The following is a 16589-nucleotide window of genomic DNA, read 5'->3' on the forward strand; positions in this document are numbered from 1 at the left end:
GTGATCCAGAGACTTTGGCTTCCTCTGCCATGTCTAAGATTTTCGTCACTGGGCCGATAGCGTCAAGGATCTTGTCCTTACAGGATCGCCAGGACCTATCTATGCCCTTCCTACGGTCTCATGTCTTTTTCCAGAAAGGTGGCCATTTTAGGATCTAGCTCTGGTGTGAAAGTAATTTTGTCGGCCAATGAGGGTCTAGGGCACTCCACCCTTAAGCAACCTCTAGCCTCCTTCTTGAGGGGCTTACGGAGACGACCTGTGACAAACCTGGCTACCTTATTGCTGGGAACCCAGGCTGCAGGCCGGGGATGCATAATGTCATCGGGATTTAGCATGTCAGAGTCCTTTTCTGGCACTGTGGCAGTGGAAGGGGTAGTGGCCGGACGCCATGGCCATGAGGACCCAGCCTCCTCATCCGTATCCCCTTGAGTGTCATCATTGTCCGTCCCAGGGGAAGGTGGGTCTGGGATATCCTGTGGGGTGTCTGTCATGGGGGGGCAGGAGCGGCCAGCGACACCTTAGCCAGAAACGCGCTCTTAAGACGCGCAAAGGCATCTACTTATACCCCTTTGGGACGCTGTTTCTTGGACGGTGAAGGGACCCTCCCCAGATCGCTCAACCGGGGGCGCAGGGAGCTCTAGGGCCAACCACCTCATTTACCACCCGGTAGATAGATGAGTCAACGGCCTCATAAAAAATCATCATCCCAGGGCAAGTATCCCTGGACCTCCTCCTAATAGTACTCGGTATGGGCATCTATAGCCAAAGATGAAGGTAAGTATCAATGTAAATAAGTAGGGTAGAAAGAAATGTAAAATATAAAACTTTCTCATTAGAGCGTGCTTAGCACTGTAAATAGTAGGTTTGCTGAACAAACCAAATGGGGGCAGACTGGAAGACTGCACGATTTTGGGTTGCCCCAAGGGCCAGAAATAGGCCTGCACCAACCTCAACGCGCGTATGCCCTCAGAAAACTGACCCGGCACTGCCTCCCTGCTCGTTATGTACCTGGAAACGTGTGCAAAGTACTTCACGTGTCGACTGTGGGAGATTCCGCAATACAGACCCCCGCCGGGGAGTAAAAGAATGAAAATGCGGGAATACAACCCGTTAAAATGGGTATCAAGGATAGGCAGTTGGGGACAAGGCTCTAAGCAGTCTCCTCTCGCAGCGCGGCTCATCGTCTGAGGAGCCACGACGCGAGAGCAACGAGACAAGCGAGTCCCTCTAGCGGGCTGAGAAAGCACCACACCAGCAGGGGGGCTGGCCGCGTAAGGAGCGAAAAATGTTCCCTCGGCCGGCTTGGGAATCTGAAAAAAAAAATTCAATGAAAGCCTGCCAACAATTGTAAATGCGCATAAAATAACGTCAAAACAGCGCCCTGAAACGAAATAAAGACTACAAACATCCACATAAACAAAGGGAGAATGAAAATCAACTTAACTGGCTGCGAAGCAGTGAAGAAAGAGGAAGGAGAGAGACAAACATGGGACTATGTACTGAGGATGATGGAAACAGTGGAAGGACTGTATACTTGGATTCCTCCCTGGTTGTAGGGAGTTGTAGTTTTTTCTGTAATGTTCTTGATTTCTTTGAATATCTTTCTGGCTGCTAGGAGATTTCTGTATTAATAAAACGAAGAGAGATATAAGCATAATCTGAACCCTCCTGTCCTGACATAGAATTCACTGATAGATGGTGACTAAAATATACTACAGACTTAGGCCCTTACATATCAACATAGTTCCCCATCAACAAAGCATAGGTAAACCCTTTGATACATTAAGCTCTTAATGCTTTATAATGGTGCTTGCTGACTCCTCACCACAGCTATTCAGAAACAGAAGTGGGCCAAAGACTCTGAGGTTCCCCTTTTCTCTGTTTTCAGGAGCTCAGAAGCAGGCAGTATAAATGTTTGTCAGTGGTTCTTAACCCGTGGTCTGAGGACCCCTGGGGTCCATGAGGACTGCTCAGAGGCCCAGAACTGTTTTACAAAATTGCATAATATTAAAATGAATACATTAAAATTAGTAAAGTATATACAAACATTAAAAATGTAAAACTTTTTACTATAGTTGATTGTAAATTAAACAAAATATTTCAATATTTGAGTGTTTGGTGTATACTTGTTTCTATATTTTAGTGGGTTGTTTTGAGATTCAAAGGATAGATATTGCTTAGACCCGGGGTCCCCAACTTCTAATAATGACTTAGTGGCGGTCCCCGTATTCCAGTAATGATTTAGTGAGGGTCCACAAAAGTCAAAAAGTTAAAAACTCTTGATCTAGGACATGAAACTTTTCATCAGGGAGTCTCTCCTTTCATTCCCAGCCAGACCCAATCTAGACAGCATGAGGCCATGTTAACAGTTCCTAGAGTTGAGCTTCGAACCAGGGGGGGTTGAGTTGTTTCAGTGGCGGGCCTGGATTTATTGAACACCCCTCCAATACAAATTAGGCTGAAGTCCTAGCTTGTCAGCTTCAAGCTCACCTTAAAATCCTTTATGTTCTATGTGCCAGAGTAAGAGTGGGGCCAACAGACCTTATACAAGGTAGAGTTCCTTCCTTTGGTCAGTTCTGCATAGAGGTGGGTCCTGTGAAACCTGGTTCATGTTGTCATCCAGTTCCCTGTCCTCCTTTGACCTGCAATCTGTCTGAGCCCACCTCATTTCTCAGAGGAATGGCTCTTCGAGTCTCTGTGGCATTGGCCTTGCTCTGTGATCTTTCCTCCTCAGCTTCGGACTGGTGTGACTATAATAGGGCCCTTGGCACAATAGAACATTGAGCCTGGAGCCTACGTGCACCTACCTCAACCAGGTGATTTAGCTTCTGAATGAGGTTGCTAGAGATCGGTCGCCGTTTACTGGCACCCAACATGGCTGTAAAGGATAGGCTGGGCAAGTACCAGAGATGACTTGGGGACAGAAGTACCTGAGAGATCGCTTGGGGACAGAAGTACCAGAGAGATGGCTTGGGGACAGAGGTACCAAAGATATGACCCCAGGGCCAGAAGTACCAGAGAGATAACCTGGGGACTGAGTACCAGAGTGATGGCCTGGGGACTGAGTACCAGAGTGATGGCCTGGGGACTGAGTACCAGAGTGATGGCCTGGGGACCGCCTCCTCACAATTTTATGAACTGCTACCATCAATAATTTTGTTTGGAGGAGTGGAGTCAATCTACATCGAGTCACAAGAGACTACTTCATGCTGTCGCACAGGATCAGGGTTGGTGCTGATGTCAGTTTCGCCATTGCATCTGTCTGTGTTTTATTTTTGCATTACAGCAACGTCCCATCAATCACTAATCTTCAGCTTTCAGACTTGATTGCTGTTTTGTCGCTAACACTTTGTGATATTTCCTAAGAGGTTGCATGCCACTTGTAAATGTACTACTAATGTTTTTGTTCTGCAAGTCCTTGATGACGCACTCATATTTACCAAAACATTTTTTTTGTCAGAAATCAAAGCCGCAGATATTGAAATAGTTGTTCAGCTCCAGGTGACGACAGCTGTTCTTGTGGCTCGTCAGATTTTCAACTTCTTGATAATTTTCACTGACAGATTTCACTTCAGAGAAGGCAGTGAATAGCAATTTCCGAATATTATGTCCAGCGAAGCATGTTTTTCTCATCAGGCGGGCAAGCTGACATGCTTTAGTTTGCTAGTCTGGAGCAGTTAATAACCCTGCGTGTTGTCATTTCCGATGGCGATAGCTGGCTGTTTTGTTGCTACCACATTTCATCCATTCCAGCGTACTCTCTGCGGGCCCCTGTTCTCAAACAAGTTACTCTCTATTTAGATCAAATGCCAGAATCATTATTTTTGCTTTATAGCTCCATTCCTTGAGGTCCTTACAGTATCTCATTTTGGAATCATAAACTATTTAAAGGGGAAGTACAGAGATTTCTTATTTGGAATTGCGTAACTCCCTTAAACTTAGTAAAGACCTTTTTTAATTATTTTCAGCCTCCGTGAAGAGAAACAGACCCTGCTTAGAGGGGGGACATATTGCATGCAAAGACGTAGGCACCAAAATAGAGGATACATGGACTTCTCTAACCTGATTTAAAAAGAAGGGGGGAACTGATGCTCAACTTGGATTCCTGTGCCTTATAATGTAAAAGGTTCCAACGATGTTTTGAGCACTAGTGCAAGAAGACACACACGCACACGCACACAAGCACCCCCCCCCCCCTCCAAAAGTCTTCCTTGAATGCACCGAAGGTCCTTGCAGAAAGGGGACATGTGGCTATACCGAGCGCTAGACCACAGCCAAACTAATCTAGCCGATTTGTAAAGCGCGTGGCTACCCGAAGGCTTTCCCGTGCTGATTCAAACCAGCAGGCCAATGGGATGAACCCTACTGAGAGCTGAACGTGAGACAGCTATTTAACAAATAACCATGTTTACAGAGCCTTCCGGAAGGCAGATTTGGATTCCACCTGATGCAGATCGAGTGGCAGGGCGTTCCATGGTTTGGACACTAGGTATTTAAAGGACTGACCACCCCATCTGGATCTGCGATTTCTGGGTATTGTTGCAAGAAAAGAGGTGGTGGATTTTACGGAGCTTCCAGAGTTATAGGCTTTGATGAGAGCGTGAAGAATATGAGGCCCCTTTTGTCTAAGGCCCGGTGCATGATGCACAGAGATTTGAACTGCACACGTTTGTGGCCACTGGCTGGGAGTGGACGGATGTAGGTGCTCTGGCGTGGCGTGCTTTCTGATGTATGTGTGACTATGAAGGCCACCACCCCTCCTTTGACCGAGTCTCCGGTATCCCCTAAAATCTAGGTTATTTGACGATTTTAGTATAAGAATATCCCAAGTAGGATTCACTTGGGCATACCTTAGGTGTACTCCCCCACTTTAGCATGCAATAGATGTAGGGAACACCCGATTGCGATTTCATAGGGATCTGACAGCCCTGACGAATGCCCCAGGCTTCTCAGGCTCTGTGCGTGGGCAGAAACCTGTTGGCTTATTAGAAGATGGACTAAGAGACGTTATGCTCTTTAGTCTCCATCAATGTATTTGTTTTTAACGTACCTGAGGTCCTCACTAATAAAGGTGATAACCGAGGAACCTCAAGGTATTTTTAATATAACTGGACCCCGATTTTGTCCTGGAAGTTTTATGTAGGAACTCCCTCCTTTCGCCAAGGCTTCATGGAGGTTGAGTCCGCCCTGGTAGCACCATCTTACAAGGGTGGGGAGAGGATGCCTATGATGAAGCATGACACTATACTGTGTGTGAGGCATCCTCTTCCATTAAGGATGACCTTCCCTTAGACCATACGTGAACTACAGCCCTATAATTTTCAGATCCTACCACAATCTTTTTGCTCAGTTTATTGGTATAGGCAACCTATTTCATTTGTGTTTGTTGCTTTATAAGTAACCAGCTAAGGCCCTCCTTGTGGACAGATGCCATGGGATTTTGAAGAGGAGACGGGCAGCAGCATTTTGGGTGGTGTGTAAGCTTTTCTTGATGTAGTGTGGGATCCTACATATAGGGAGTTCCCATACTCAATCAGGAGATGATCAGGGCCTGATTGATAAGTCTTCATGACAGGAGGGGTAGAAGATCTAACACTTTCCTTAGAGGTCTGAATATTCCAAAGCACTTAACTGCCAGTGTGTTGGCCTGTGATTTCGTTGTATGCTTATCTTCTAACCAAACACCCAAACTTATTATTTTGTTTTTCGGGCTCAGTGTAGCACCAAGGCATTTTGGCCAGGGGAGTAACTCCCTATTAGCTTTGCTCTTGCATAACAGCATGAGCTCCGTCTTATCCCTGTTTAGCTTGGGGGAGCAATCGGCCATCCAGCTGGTAACCTACTTTAAGCAGGGGACAAGTTGTTACAGTTTGAGTCGTATTCATGGCTGATAGATACAACTAATTGTGTATTGTCCGCGTAAGATACTATGGTCAGGCCAAAAGATTGGACTAACTCTGCTAGGGGAAGCTTGTAAAGGTTAACAAGGGTAGGGTTTAATGTAGAGCTCTGTGGTACTCCCCATTTCAATGTTAGGATGTCCAAGAGGCATTTTTGGTCCAGTACCTGGAATGTTCTGCCTTCGAGGAAAGATGTATATTATTTTAGAGCAGTGCGACTTATCCTACCTCAGCAATCCTCTGGATAAGTGTTGTGTGGTCCACTATATCAAAAGCCGTATTTAGATCCATGAGGATGATTGCCACTGAGCCTCCCTGGCCCAAAAGTTGTCCAAGTTCTTCTGTTATGGCTAGCAGTGCAGTCTCAGGGATGTGCTGCAGTCTAAAACCCTTTTGGGTGTGGTGGAGGAGATTGTTAGACTCCAGTAAGAGGGAGAGCTGTTGGCTGACGTGTTTCTCCAGGAGTTTGGATACACCCAGCAGTATGAAGTTACATGTGTAATTTCCCAGGCACAAAGTGTCTAGGTCTGACTTTTTCAGCAGTGGTTTTACCACTTCATGTTTCCATTGTTGGGGGACTGCACAGGAGGATAGTGACAGGTTCAACAGCTTTAACAGGACTGAGAAGATGCTCTCAGAGCCTTGTTCTAGGATGCGGAGTGGAGCAGGATCAAGGGGGAGGCCTGACTTAATTTGGCCAAGTAGTGTCATAAGTTGGTTGTGAGTGATTGGGAGGAAGGCAAATAGGCCTTGATCTTGGCAGATCAGGGGTTGTATACCTGAGAGGGGCCTAGTCTCTTTTTTTTCAGGGAAAGACGAGTGGATGTCCCAGATTTTTTTAGAGAAGAAGGAAGCCAGTTCATTGCAGCGGGTGACTGAAGGTACCAAGGGTGTACAATCAATCTTCACCTCTATGAGTGATTTCAGAATTTGAAAGATTATCCTGGGTGAGTTGAGGCATTCTCAGTTTTAGTGGTGTAATAGGTTACTTGAGAGGTTCTGATTTCTGAGTGGTAGAGCATGATTGCTTCCCGATATTTTTGCTTAATCGATTCATCTTACTATTTCCTCCATTTTCTTTCTAGCTTTTTGCACTGCTTCTTGAGTACTAACAGATGAGGGGAGAAGCCTGGAGATTTTTTAGTTTGCTGTGAGCCTTTGCGAGTATTTCTATGGAGGACTGATCCGATTATAGAAGTTACAGTTTGCCCCGGAGAAAAGCTCCCCCAAGTCGGGTGTGGTCTTATTGAGATTGACCATCCAAAGTTCAGTATCTAGGATCGACCTTCTTCTTTCACCAGAGAGGGGCACAGAGCGTGGAGGGGAGGTGCAAAGTGATGGGGATCAGGCAGGGATCTGACTAAATGACTGGAATAGGTTGCAGCACCTGTAGGTTGGAGGTGATGTTGAAAACCAAGTCAATGGTGTTCCCGTTCTCATGGGTAGGGCCCTTGACCTTTTGTTCAAATTGTAAACAGGCAAGATCCTGAAGAAGGCTGCTGGAGGCACCCAAATTGCTGTCCTCAGTGCGAACATTGAAGTCTCCCAGCAGGGAGAAATTGGTTTGGCTGTGGACACAACATCCTTCCCCAAAGAAATGGTGAAAACAACAGATTCAACCTAATCTATTGAAGTTCAGTTAGCAATTTAAATCTTTTTTTTTTAGTACCATAGTCTAATAGTTCTTTTAGCTGCTGCAAAATCCTTTTGTTTTTGGTTATCTCATGCTTTCGGGTTCAAATGACACTAGTGCCAAGAGGCCTCTTTGGCTCTCGCACACTCTATAAATATATTAATATAGCATAACATAATGTGGACTAGGAGGACTCTACAGCCTAGGAAGTAACCCGACATCATCCTGTTGGCTGCAAGACTTTCGAACCTGAAAGTTGGCACTAGTCACAGCTAATATTTCTATGTTTAAATTTTGTTACGGGTGGGGGAGGGATGTAACGCTGGAGAACCCTAGCTCCATATGGGCTGGAATGTGCCCTTTGGAGGTGGGGTGTTTTGTGGTTGGACCTTGTGTTGAGGGTCGCACTTAGCCTGTTTGGGATGTGACGTCTCCGAGAAATAAAAAGAGCGTGTCTTCCAGAGCGGGCAGTTTAAAACCTGCACCTAAGCTGCCTAATTGTGTTTTTCTTCGCACCAGCGCCTTCTGCAAGCCAGGCCTTAGCAGCCCCACAACACTGTTAACCAGAGTGCAGTACATTTGGCTATTTCTGCCATGTTGTGGATTCAGAGAATCTTTGGGCACATCTCAAAGTAGCAGGACAGGACCTATTAATTTCAGAGGTAAAATACAGTTCAAGGTGTTCAACCCACACCTTCCACATGCGATTTGAGTGGAAGGGGCCCTGTGAGCACAAAAGAATCAGTTGTGAGAATGCCTGCCATGGCGGCTGGAATGCCCTTCCAAGAACAGCAGGGGTGCACTCAAACAAAGGAGTGGTTGGAGACAAGGAGCTTAGAGAGGTCATAGTGGCCCCCCCTTAATAGGGTTCGGGATGCAGTCCAGGAAAGGAGCAACAATTTCTGATTGGTCCCAAGAGTACAGTCAATGGGTCCTCTGGTGCTCTAGTTGTTGTGGGGAGGCACCACATGAAAGGGCAGGCTGCAAATAGAGGTCCACCGGGACCATGCCCTTCAGGGGGCCTGCATGCAGGAGCAGGAAGCCATATGAGGATACATCGGCTGCGCGGCATGTAACAGGACGGTGAGACCTCAATTCCGCTAGGAGCAGAAGCTGGTCAGAAAGCGGCGAGAGTGAGCAGAGCCAGGACGCAAGGGAGAGAGCAGGTCGCAGACATGTGCTGTCAGTGAGAGCCATCCAGATGTCTGCGAGGGTGAGCGGGTCCAGCCGCATGGGAAGAAATGCACGATTTGTGCTCAGAGGGATCCAGAGGTCCCAGGTTGTCGGGCTGTGTCTGTAGTGGGCTGCCTCATGGAGGCCACAGCCCACCTGCAGGCAGGGTTGCACCGGCCTCGTCGCCGTTGAGGCCTGGTTTGCGGGAGGTGATTGCATGAAGAAAAGGTTCTAAACTGCCCGTCCCGGAAGAGAGGTTCTTTTTATTTCACTGAAATGTCATGTCCCGAAAAGGCTAATGGCTACCTTCAGTACACCCCTGCTCCAATGGGCACATCCCAGCCCAAGTGCAACTAGGGCTCGCCAACATTACAAACATTACTCTTGATTACCGTTTCTTGTTCTCTGTCACCAGAGTTGTCAGTGTCCACTATTCAGCTTTCACATAGAATCAGTCCTTCTCAGCTATTTTGGGCAGAGGAACCTATTACTGGTGCAAGAGCGTTGCACACAGGGTGGGCAGACTATACATTCCTCAGTGGGCATTGGAATGCACCTAATTCTACTACTTGCTGTCCTCCTTGGCAAGAAGCTATCACATCAAGACAGAGGAAATGCAGTTAACATCAAAAATCAACTTAGAAAACTAGGTCCTCTTTAAGTATTGACACCCAGACTACATGAAAAAATTGCATAGTCATTGGAACCAAACAAGAAGGCAGCACCAGTCCTGTGCCCTTTAGTCGTACCCCATCAGCAGCAACTGCCAAATCCAGCCGCACCGGGTGCTAGTCCATCACAGTGGTTTTACATTAGATGTGTGCTGGGACAGTCCCTTCATGACCCCTCCCCACATCTCAATCGTAGTCGCTTGCAAGCACCATCTTCCTCAGGCTGTTCCAAACAACATCCAGTGAGATGGGGAGAGGTTGTGAACTCTTCACTGGAAGCCAGACAGACTTATGTTTCTTTAGATTGAGCTAATTCTTGTTCAGTCAAAAGATAGGGATATATTGATAAGCAGTCTGCGGGATTGTCAGATCCTGATGCAAGGAAGCTTGGAACAATTGTCCTTGATTTTGCAAGATCCAATTCTTGATGCAAAGTGATCACTGTTACAATGTGCTTTAAAATAAAGGAAAGTGTGGGCTTGTGATTGGTTCAATCCTGGAAGGATCTACTGTGAAGGATCAATGAAAATGAAGACACGTCAACAGGACTTCTAAGGCCTCCTTATTGATATGAGGTTATCTTTGAGCAGTCGCACTGCTTCGAGGTTAGCAAATGCCACAGGAGCCCCCTCATCACTATCGTGCTGATGAAGAACGGCATCCAAACCAGGAGGGCTGGCATCGCCATCCATTTAAGTCTTTTTTCGATTGGTCATAGAATTTCAGTGATTCCGACAGGGCATCTGTCACTGTTTGCAGTGCTTTTTCCAGTTCTTGATCCCATGACCACGGCATGTTTCACTTCAACAGTTTTATGAGCAGTCCATTGAGGGGTATCATGTTTTGTTGAACCTACCACAGTAGGTGACCATTGCTCAGAGACTCTTCATTTACAAGGAGGATTTCGGTGCAGTGGCTACCTTCAGATCAACGACCTTCTTGGGGTCGGAGGCAGTGCTGTTTACTTAAAAGTGATATCCAAGCAACTTAATTTGTGTGTGTACAAATTCACATTTTTTCTGCATAGTTTGAGTTCGTTTCTGAATGCCTTGTGGCATGGCTAACAGGAGTTTATTATATTTACTTATTAAAGTGGCGTAAAGTACAGTGTTTTCACCTCAAGAAAATGATGTGAGTGGAATTGCATAGAATGTTTCTCAGAAAAGGCTGTATGTCTCAGAAGCTGAAATTAAAATGTTGATGAATAAGTGGAAAGATTTGGACTAGAGAAATATTAAGACATTTGCTCTTTTTTGAAAGGCGTTGTACATATTGAAGTGAAATCAAAGTAGCACTCTTTCCAAAATGTGCATAAATCAGAAGGAATTCAGAAAGAAACCTATTTGAACAGTATAATTAGTATTGTCCCTGGGCAAACATGGAGCTCACAGCCTCTTGTTGAGGTCACCTCTTCATCAATGCTTTTCTCTTTCGATTGAATTCCCATTTTTGTGACATTTTTAAAGTGTTGAGCTCCTGTTGGGTCATGAAAGAGAATCGTACGTGGAAGTATTTGTTTCATGTCTATAGAATATGAAAATACTTTAGAACATTAGATGCATATTTATTTCTGTGTAACAACCTTTCTATATGCTGTAGCTCAATAATTGGCTAGGACAGCATATATATTCACGAAAGAGTGAGTTCAGCTTCGAACTGACTGAAATGGGCTAGCACGCCTGCGTTGCGGCAGGCAATCCTCGGGTTTGGAAACAGAGCTGGTACTGCAGCATGATAATACTAGGCGACTGACTGGGGAACAGATATCGGGTAGAACCAACTAATCAATGTGCCATTGCCATGAATGGAAATGTCAGTTTGTGTTGGGTACCAATAATCATTTTCCCTGCCAGTAAATGAGGGTAGTAATTTTGATTCGAGAAGAAGATATATAGATAGCTCACTTGCAGTAGCAGCACTCTACTGCTTCCAGGAGGTCATTTTTGAGCAAGCCTGACCTTGTCACATGCCTCATTTAAAGACCCATCCCTTAAAGGCATCCGGCCTGACAGGCGGTCTCCCTACAGGGCCAAAGATGCTAATGGCCCATCCCTATTTGGGACTATTAGTACTTTGAGGAACCTGGGCCTGAGTGTTAGACTCTGCTTGTGATCACGGCCCAGAACTCCATGGTAGACCCATCTATCTGCAGCTTCTGTAAGTAAATAGTCTTCTCTCATACGCCACCAAACCATTATGAGAGCTGCTCTAACACACTTTTCCGTCAATGAGACTGCTGACAAGACAATGACGTGCTTTACTATTCTCAACCCCAATCAAACCATTTGACCCTGTTAATGAATGCCATCAACCCACAAGGGTAGCTGCTAGAAAACCTGACAATGGTAAGTGTTGCCAATTTGATGGAAGGCTCGCTGTCAAGCTCCATCATGACCCTCATTATCTCATGACAGACATTTCCCTTGACAGCATCCTAATCACAGAAACCTGGTATACTGAATCCTTCAATTACTCTTTCGAAAACCTTGTTTCATAAAACTCTAAACTCACCTACACCAAAAGGCAACAGGCAAAAGGGGAAGGTACAGCTATAATTCACAAGAGAAAATTCAATATCAATAAACTACCTTCCTCAACTCCTTTTTGAGTCTTTGAGCCTTCCGCATATCTTTTTAAACTTAACCTTACAATGCTTTAAAAATCAATAAATGCTACTACCCAGAGGCCAGCACATTTCTTTAAATAACTTTCCATACTACTCTCCTCACATCAAAGCAGCTCCTGATCACTGGAAAGTTCAATATCTGTCTTGAAGAACATTCTCAGGTGCAAAGAATTCTTTAAAGCATACTCGTGTTTTGACATAAAGTCCCAACTACTTTCCACTCTCATATCAAGGGATGTGTCCTAGGCACAGTGGTATAGCTTGGCCTTCAAAAATCTAATCTCACAATCTCCCATGTCAACTGGTTAGGCCATCACACTGTTTCCTTTAAGGTCACCCCCCCATTACTATTATAGCAGAGCTAGCAATACCCCCAATGTCTCTGCTGAGAGAAATAAACTTCACTCCAAAGCCTTCAAATTCAGCCTGAACACCTCACTATAGTACACACCAATACCTCTACCACCTACATGTTTTAAAGTATGCACAATGCCCTCTTGAAGCCCCTAAAGACTTGCTCCCCATTACAAAAGGATCTAACAGAGGAAGACACAATCCTTGGTACTCAAGGTCTCTTAAACATCTCAAACAGCAAGTCGACCAACTATAATCTGTCTGGCATATATTGTCCTCACATGTATTTTCTCAGGCACTTACTATCCCAGGACCTCCAACCAGAACTCTGTGTTCAGTGCAAAACAAGGCTACACTTCAGGTCAACTTTTTGAAGCAAACAGCGAGCCACGCAAACTCGTTAAAGTGTTCCATAAGTTCACCAAACCTTTATTCATTACAGCCACTATACACCCCTCCCAGGAGTTTTGCAATACCCCAGGCTCCTTCTTCATTGAAAAGGTACTTAAGTTCAGATGCACAGCCATCTACAGTCTCCTTATCGCCACATGCACTTCTCAGACCGCACCTACAGAGTTAATGCCACATATGTTTGAAGTCTCAAAAACAGTCACAAACCCAACCAGCTCTAGAGACCAGGTGGCCCTGCCCTACTGACCCTACTGAAAACATGCAGTTGTTCTTGCTCCCACCATAACTGCATTCATAAACAGATGTCTCCAACTATGGGAGTTTCCCTCACCTGCGAACAGTCCATTGTCAACCCTCTCTTTAAATAAAAAGATACTTTTAAATTGGCTAATCTGAACTACTGTCCCGCACCACTGACTTCCCCATAATCTCTAAAATTATGTAGAAAGTGGTCGCTTCCCAGCTCTAATCCCACTTTGAACCCAACAGTATATTAGATACGGTATACCAATCAATCTGGCTGCTGTCCCAGAAATAGGGCTAAACCAGCCCTCTCAAACATCTGGGTTGTGTTCCCTGTAGACCCTGGGTTAGTCTTGTTCTTTTCCAAGTGCCCTCAGGCCTCTCGGTCCTTGGTGTTATATAAAGCTGTTAAACGAATAAGTGTAGATTTACTATTCTTAAATCCTACATCCCTATACTTGGAAGATATAAATATCATCAAGGTACATATATGTGGAGTTAATGACTGTATATTTATATACCTTCAAAATACCTTAGTAGTCGATATATTGGCAATATTTTTGTAGGACTATATTTTCTTCAGCAAAAGTACATACATTCAAGACTACTCAGCAGCCCTAGTTCAATTAGAGTCCTTTGTGCTAAAGTTCAAAATAACAACCACGGATATGATGAAAATGTTTCAGGGAGTGAAGTGCTCTGACATCCTTCAATAAGATGGTTCTTTTAATCTCGAGGTGACCAGGGCACATTTTTAGTTCCTGGACATCTGATTGTTAGCCCATACGCTACATAGATCATATATTTCAAGCAAAATTGACAGGTATTCTAAAAGACTTCTCTTCCTTAAGCCAAGTGATTTTATCCAAGGTGTTAAAGTCTGAATATTTCAAAGTAAAGTAAAACAAGGCTGACATATCTCAGGTTACCCCACCAGATACTCTACCAAGTCCAAGGCTTATTAAAGCTTGAGGGATATCCTGTCTTCGTGTGAAAGGTTTGCATTATATATTCCTTTAAATAGAATCACATTTTTGGTAATTTTTCCTATGAAAATTCAATAATTCTGCCTTAAATCTTCAGGAGAGGAGCACGAACTTTCATAAGTTTTGTTGTGTTTCATAACATGATTTGAATGGATAGTGGACACCGCCCGACAAATATTGGGGTGTAGGACATCACAGCATTGTAATGCCAATGACATTATTTTATCTTCCATTGCAGGAGAAGACTGTGAGATTGACGTCAATGAATGTGACAGCAGCCCATGCCATCATTCTGGGACATGCGTAGATCAGCCCAATGCCTACACCTGCCACTGTGCACACGGTTGGGTTGGTGTAAACTGTGAAATTCGTAAGTATTAATATTTTGTTTCATCAGCATGATAAAGATAGTGAGAATTATCATCTTCATCAAGAACAACTGAGTGCAACCCTAAGGGCCTGATTCACTAAGTTAAACTTACTCTTTTTTGTAATTTTCCGATGGTTTGCTATTCACAAAGGGATTTATGAGCAGTATATTTACGAGTGCGGAGTCTCAGTACATAAAAATACCTATCTTTTTATGTGTGGAGATTCCACACCCGTAAAGATACTACTCATAAACCCCTTTGTGAATAGAAAATAATTGTACACTTACACAAAAGTGTAAACTTACCATTGTGAATCAGACCCTAAAATTTGAGGACAAGAATAATGAAAGTTAAATGGTTAATTTTGGAAAGAGGTACAGCAAATATGACACCCTGCGGCTTTTCCATTTATTCCTAAAACAACATGCCGGAAGGAGGCTTTTGGGGAATAATCTCCTGGAACACCCATAGATTATCACGTTGGTTTAATCTGCATGACTTTGATTCTCGAAATGAAAGGCTGTGGCATATGTTGATGTTCCCGGAGTGTTGGTTGGTGAAACCCCACCTCTTTTGGTGACTTTGTGTTTTGCTTCAGGAGTTTTTAAAGACAATTCTGGAAGCCCCATGGTGGGAGCAACAACATTTATTAATTCACCCGTAAAAGGCTTAAATGCAGAGCTTAAAAGCACAACATTATTGGCTGTTCTTCTCATAGGACCTGCGTCTAGTTCTAGTGGCATGAGAGGTAGGTTCACAAAAATATTGGTGGGCCCAGGTCACAATACTAATTTTGAATATTAACTGGGATGGATTGCAGGTGGAAAGCGAGTGTAACAGATGTATCCTCTTGTGATATGCATGCCATTTGACCAATTTTAACATTGGAACAAGCCACTAATTGGATTGCCAGATCATTATTCCTGCCTTCTCTGCTTCCTGCCTCTTCTGCTGTCATCCTGCTCTGTCTGCTCCCTGCAGCGTCTGAGCACTGACTGCCCTCTCTATTGCTTACCCTTTAAGCTCGTACACTTCTCCACTCTACTTCATGACCCGCGTCTGAACACAAGTCACTCCCCTCTCTACTGGGGATGTGTGTGCGGGCACAGCACAGGCACATTAAAAATCTATTGGAGAGTATGGCTGATGTCTCGGCCTCGAGTATTCAATCATGAAAACTGATACACAGAAGACTTACACATCTATAGATAGAATAACAATCACATGTATTACAATAAAATTGATTGCAGCAAATCAATCATTTGGTAGCAGTTTAATAAAACGAAGTTTTAGATAAATGCAATGACTTGACATCCGCTGAGGGCATATTAAAAGAGAGATGTGTTGCACCAATTCATTCACTAACCTGAGCAGTCCGCATAGTGTTGTGGCCCTAGGGATTCATTGACAGAGCCACATCCATCTGCACAATAGGAAGTTGCCTCGGTGTAAATAGGCAAACCTCTAAAACAATGAGGGCCTTCTAAAAGCCGTACCACCCTTCATAGTGACAGCCCCTTATGGAGTACAGGTCATATCACAAGAAAGCTCCTGTTGGAGCCTTTGCTCCAGAGCCAAGCTTCAGTGTGCTTTAAAGTGCCACACCTTCAGCACTCCTGTGGCATGATCAGGACTGGACTGGCCATTTATTGCGTCAAGCATTTCCCGGTGGGTTGGAACCACCGGAGGCTGGTGTCTGCAGGCCCAGGGCTGGTGCTAGCACCACAGTTCCTTTTTCTATGTCCCTGAGATTAATGGTAGCAGTCAGAGAGAGGGGACAGATCAAAGCAGCAGAAGAGAGGAAGAGAGACAGAGAAGGGATGAATGGAAAGAGAGAGAGATACAGAGAAGCGGGCTGGTTTGAACATTTTTGAACGGGCTGCTTTTAATTCCTAGTCTGGTCCTGGACAAGTTGTTGGACAGGCTCCAGGTGCACCTTTCGAACTTTGCCAGTGTTGCCTCTCCAAAAGCAGAACACCTCAGTTTGAAAATATTGTTGGTTCTTGAACATGAGTGCATCACAGAAGCTGTTGCCCACAGAGGGGTGGTATTCTGATGAATATTTCCCATCTCATTAGGATGAATGTATTCATCGAACTATATACGAACAATTTAGGACTGAGACATGTAAGATCTCAGTTACCACCAGCTATACAACTTCTAAGTGAAAATTTAAATGCTCAGATTTCTTCTGACCTTTTAAGTAATGAGATGTAGGATG

The 16589-nt window shown here is 44.5% G+C and overlaps 1 protein-coding gene across 1 annotated transcript in view; it reads left to right on the forward strand.

Moving 5' to 3' along the window:
- DNER (delta/notch like EGF repeat containing) overlaps positions 1 to 16589 on the forward strand; it is a 1164201-nt gene that overhangs the window by 1075534 nt on the left and 72078 nt on the right. The window contains exon 11 of the mRNA XM_085634998.1: positions 14236 to 14367. Coding sequence (XP_085491124.1) covers positions 14236 to 14367 — 132 coding nt within the window. The remainder of the gene's footprint in view (positions 1 to 14235; positions 14368 to 16589) is intronic.

The sequence above is a fragment of the Triturus cristatus genome, chromosome 11 (genome assembly GCF_964204655.1).
Source record: "Triturus cristatus chromosome 11, aTriCri1.1, whole genome shotgun sequence".
Classification (NCBI taxonomy): Eukaryota; Metazoa; Chordata; class Amphibia; order Caudata; family Salamandridae; genus Triturus; species Triturus cristatus.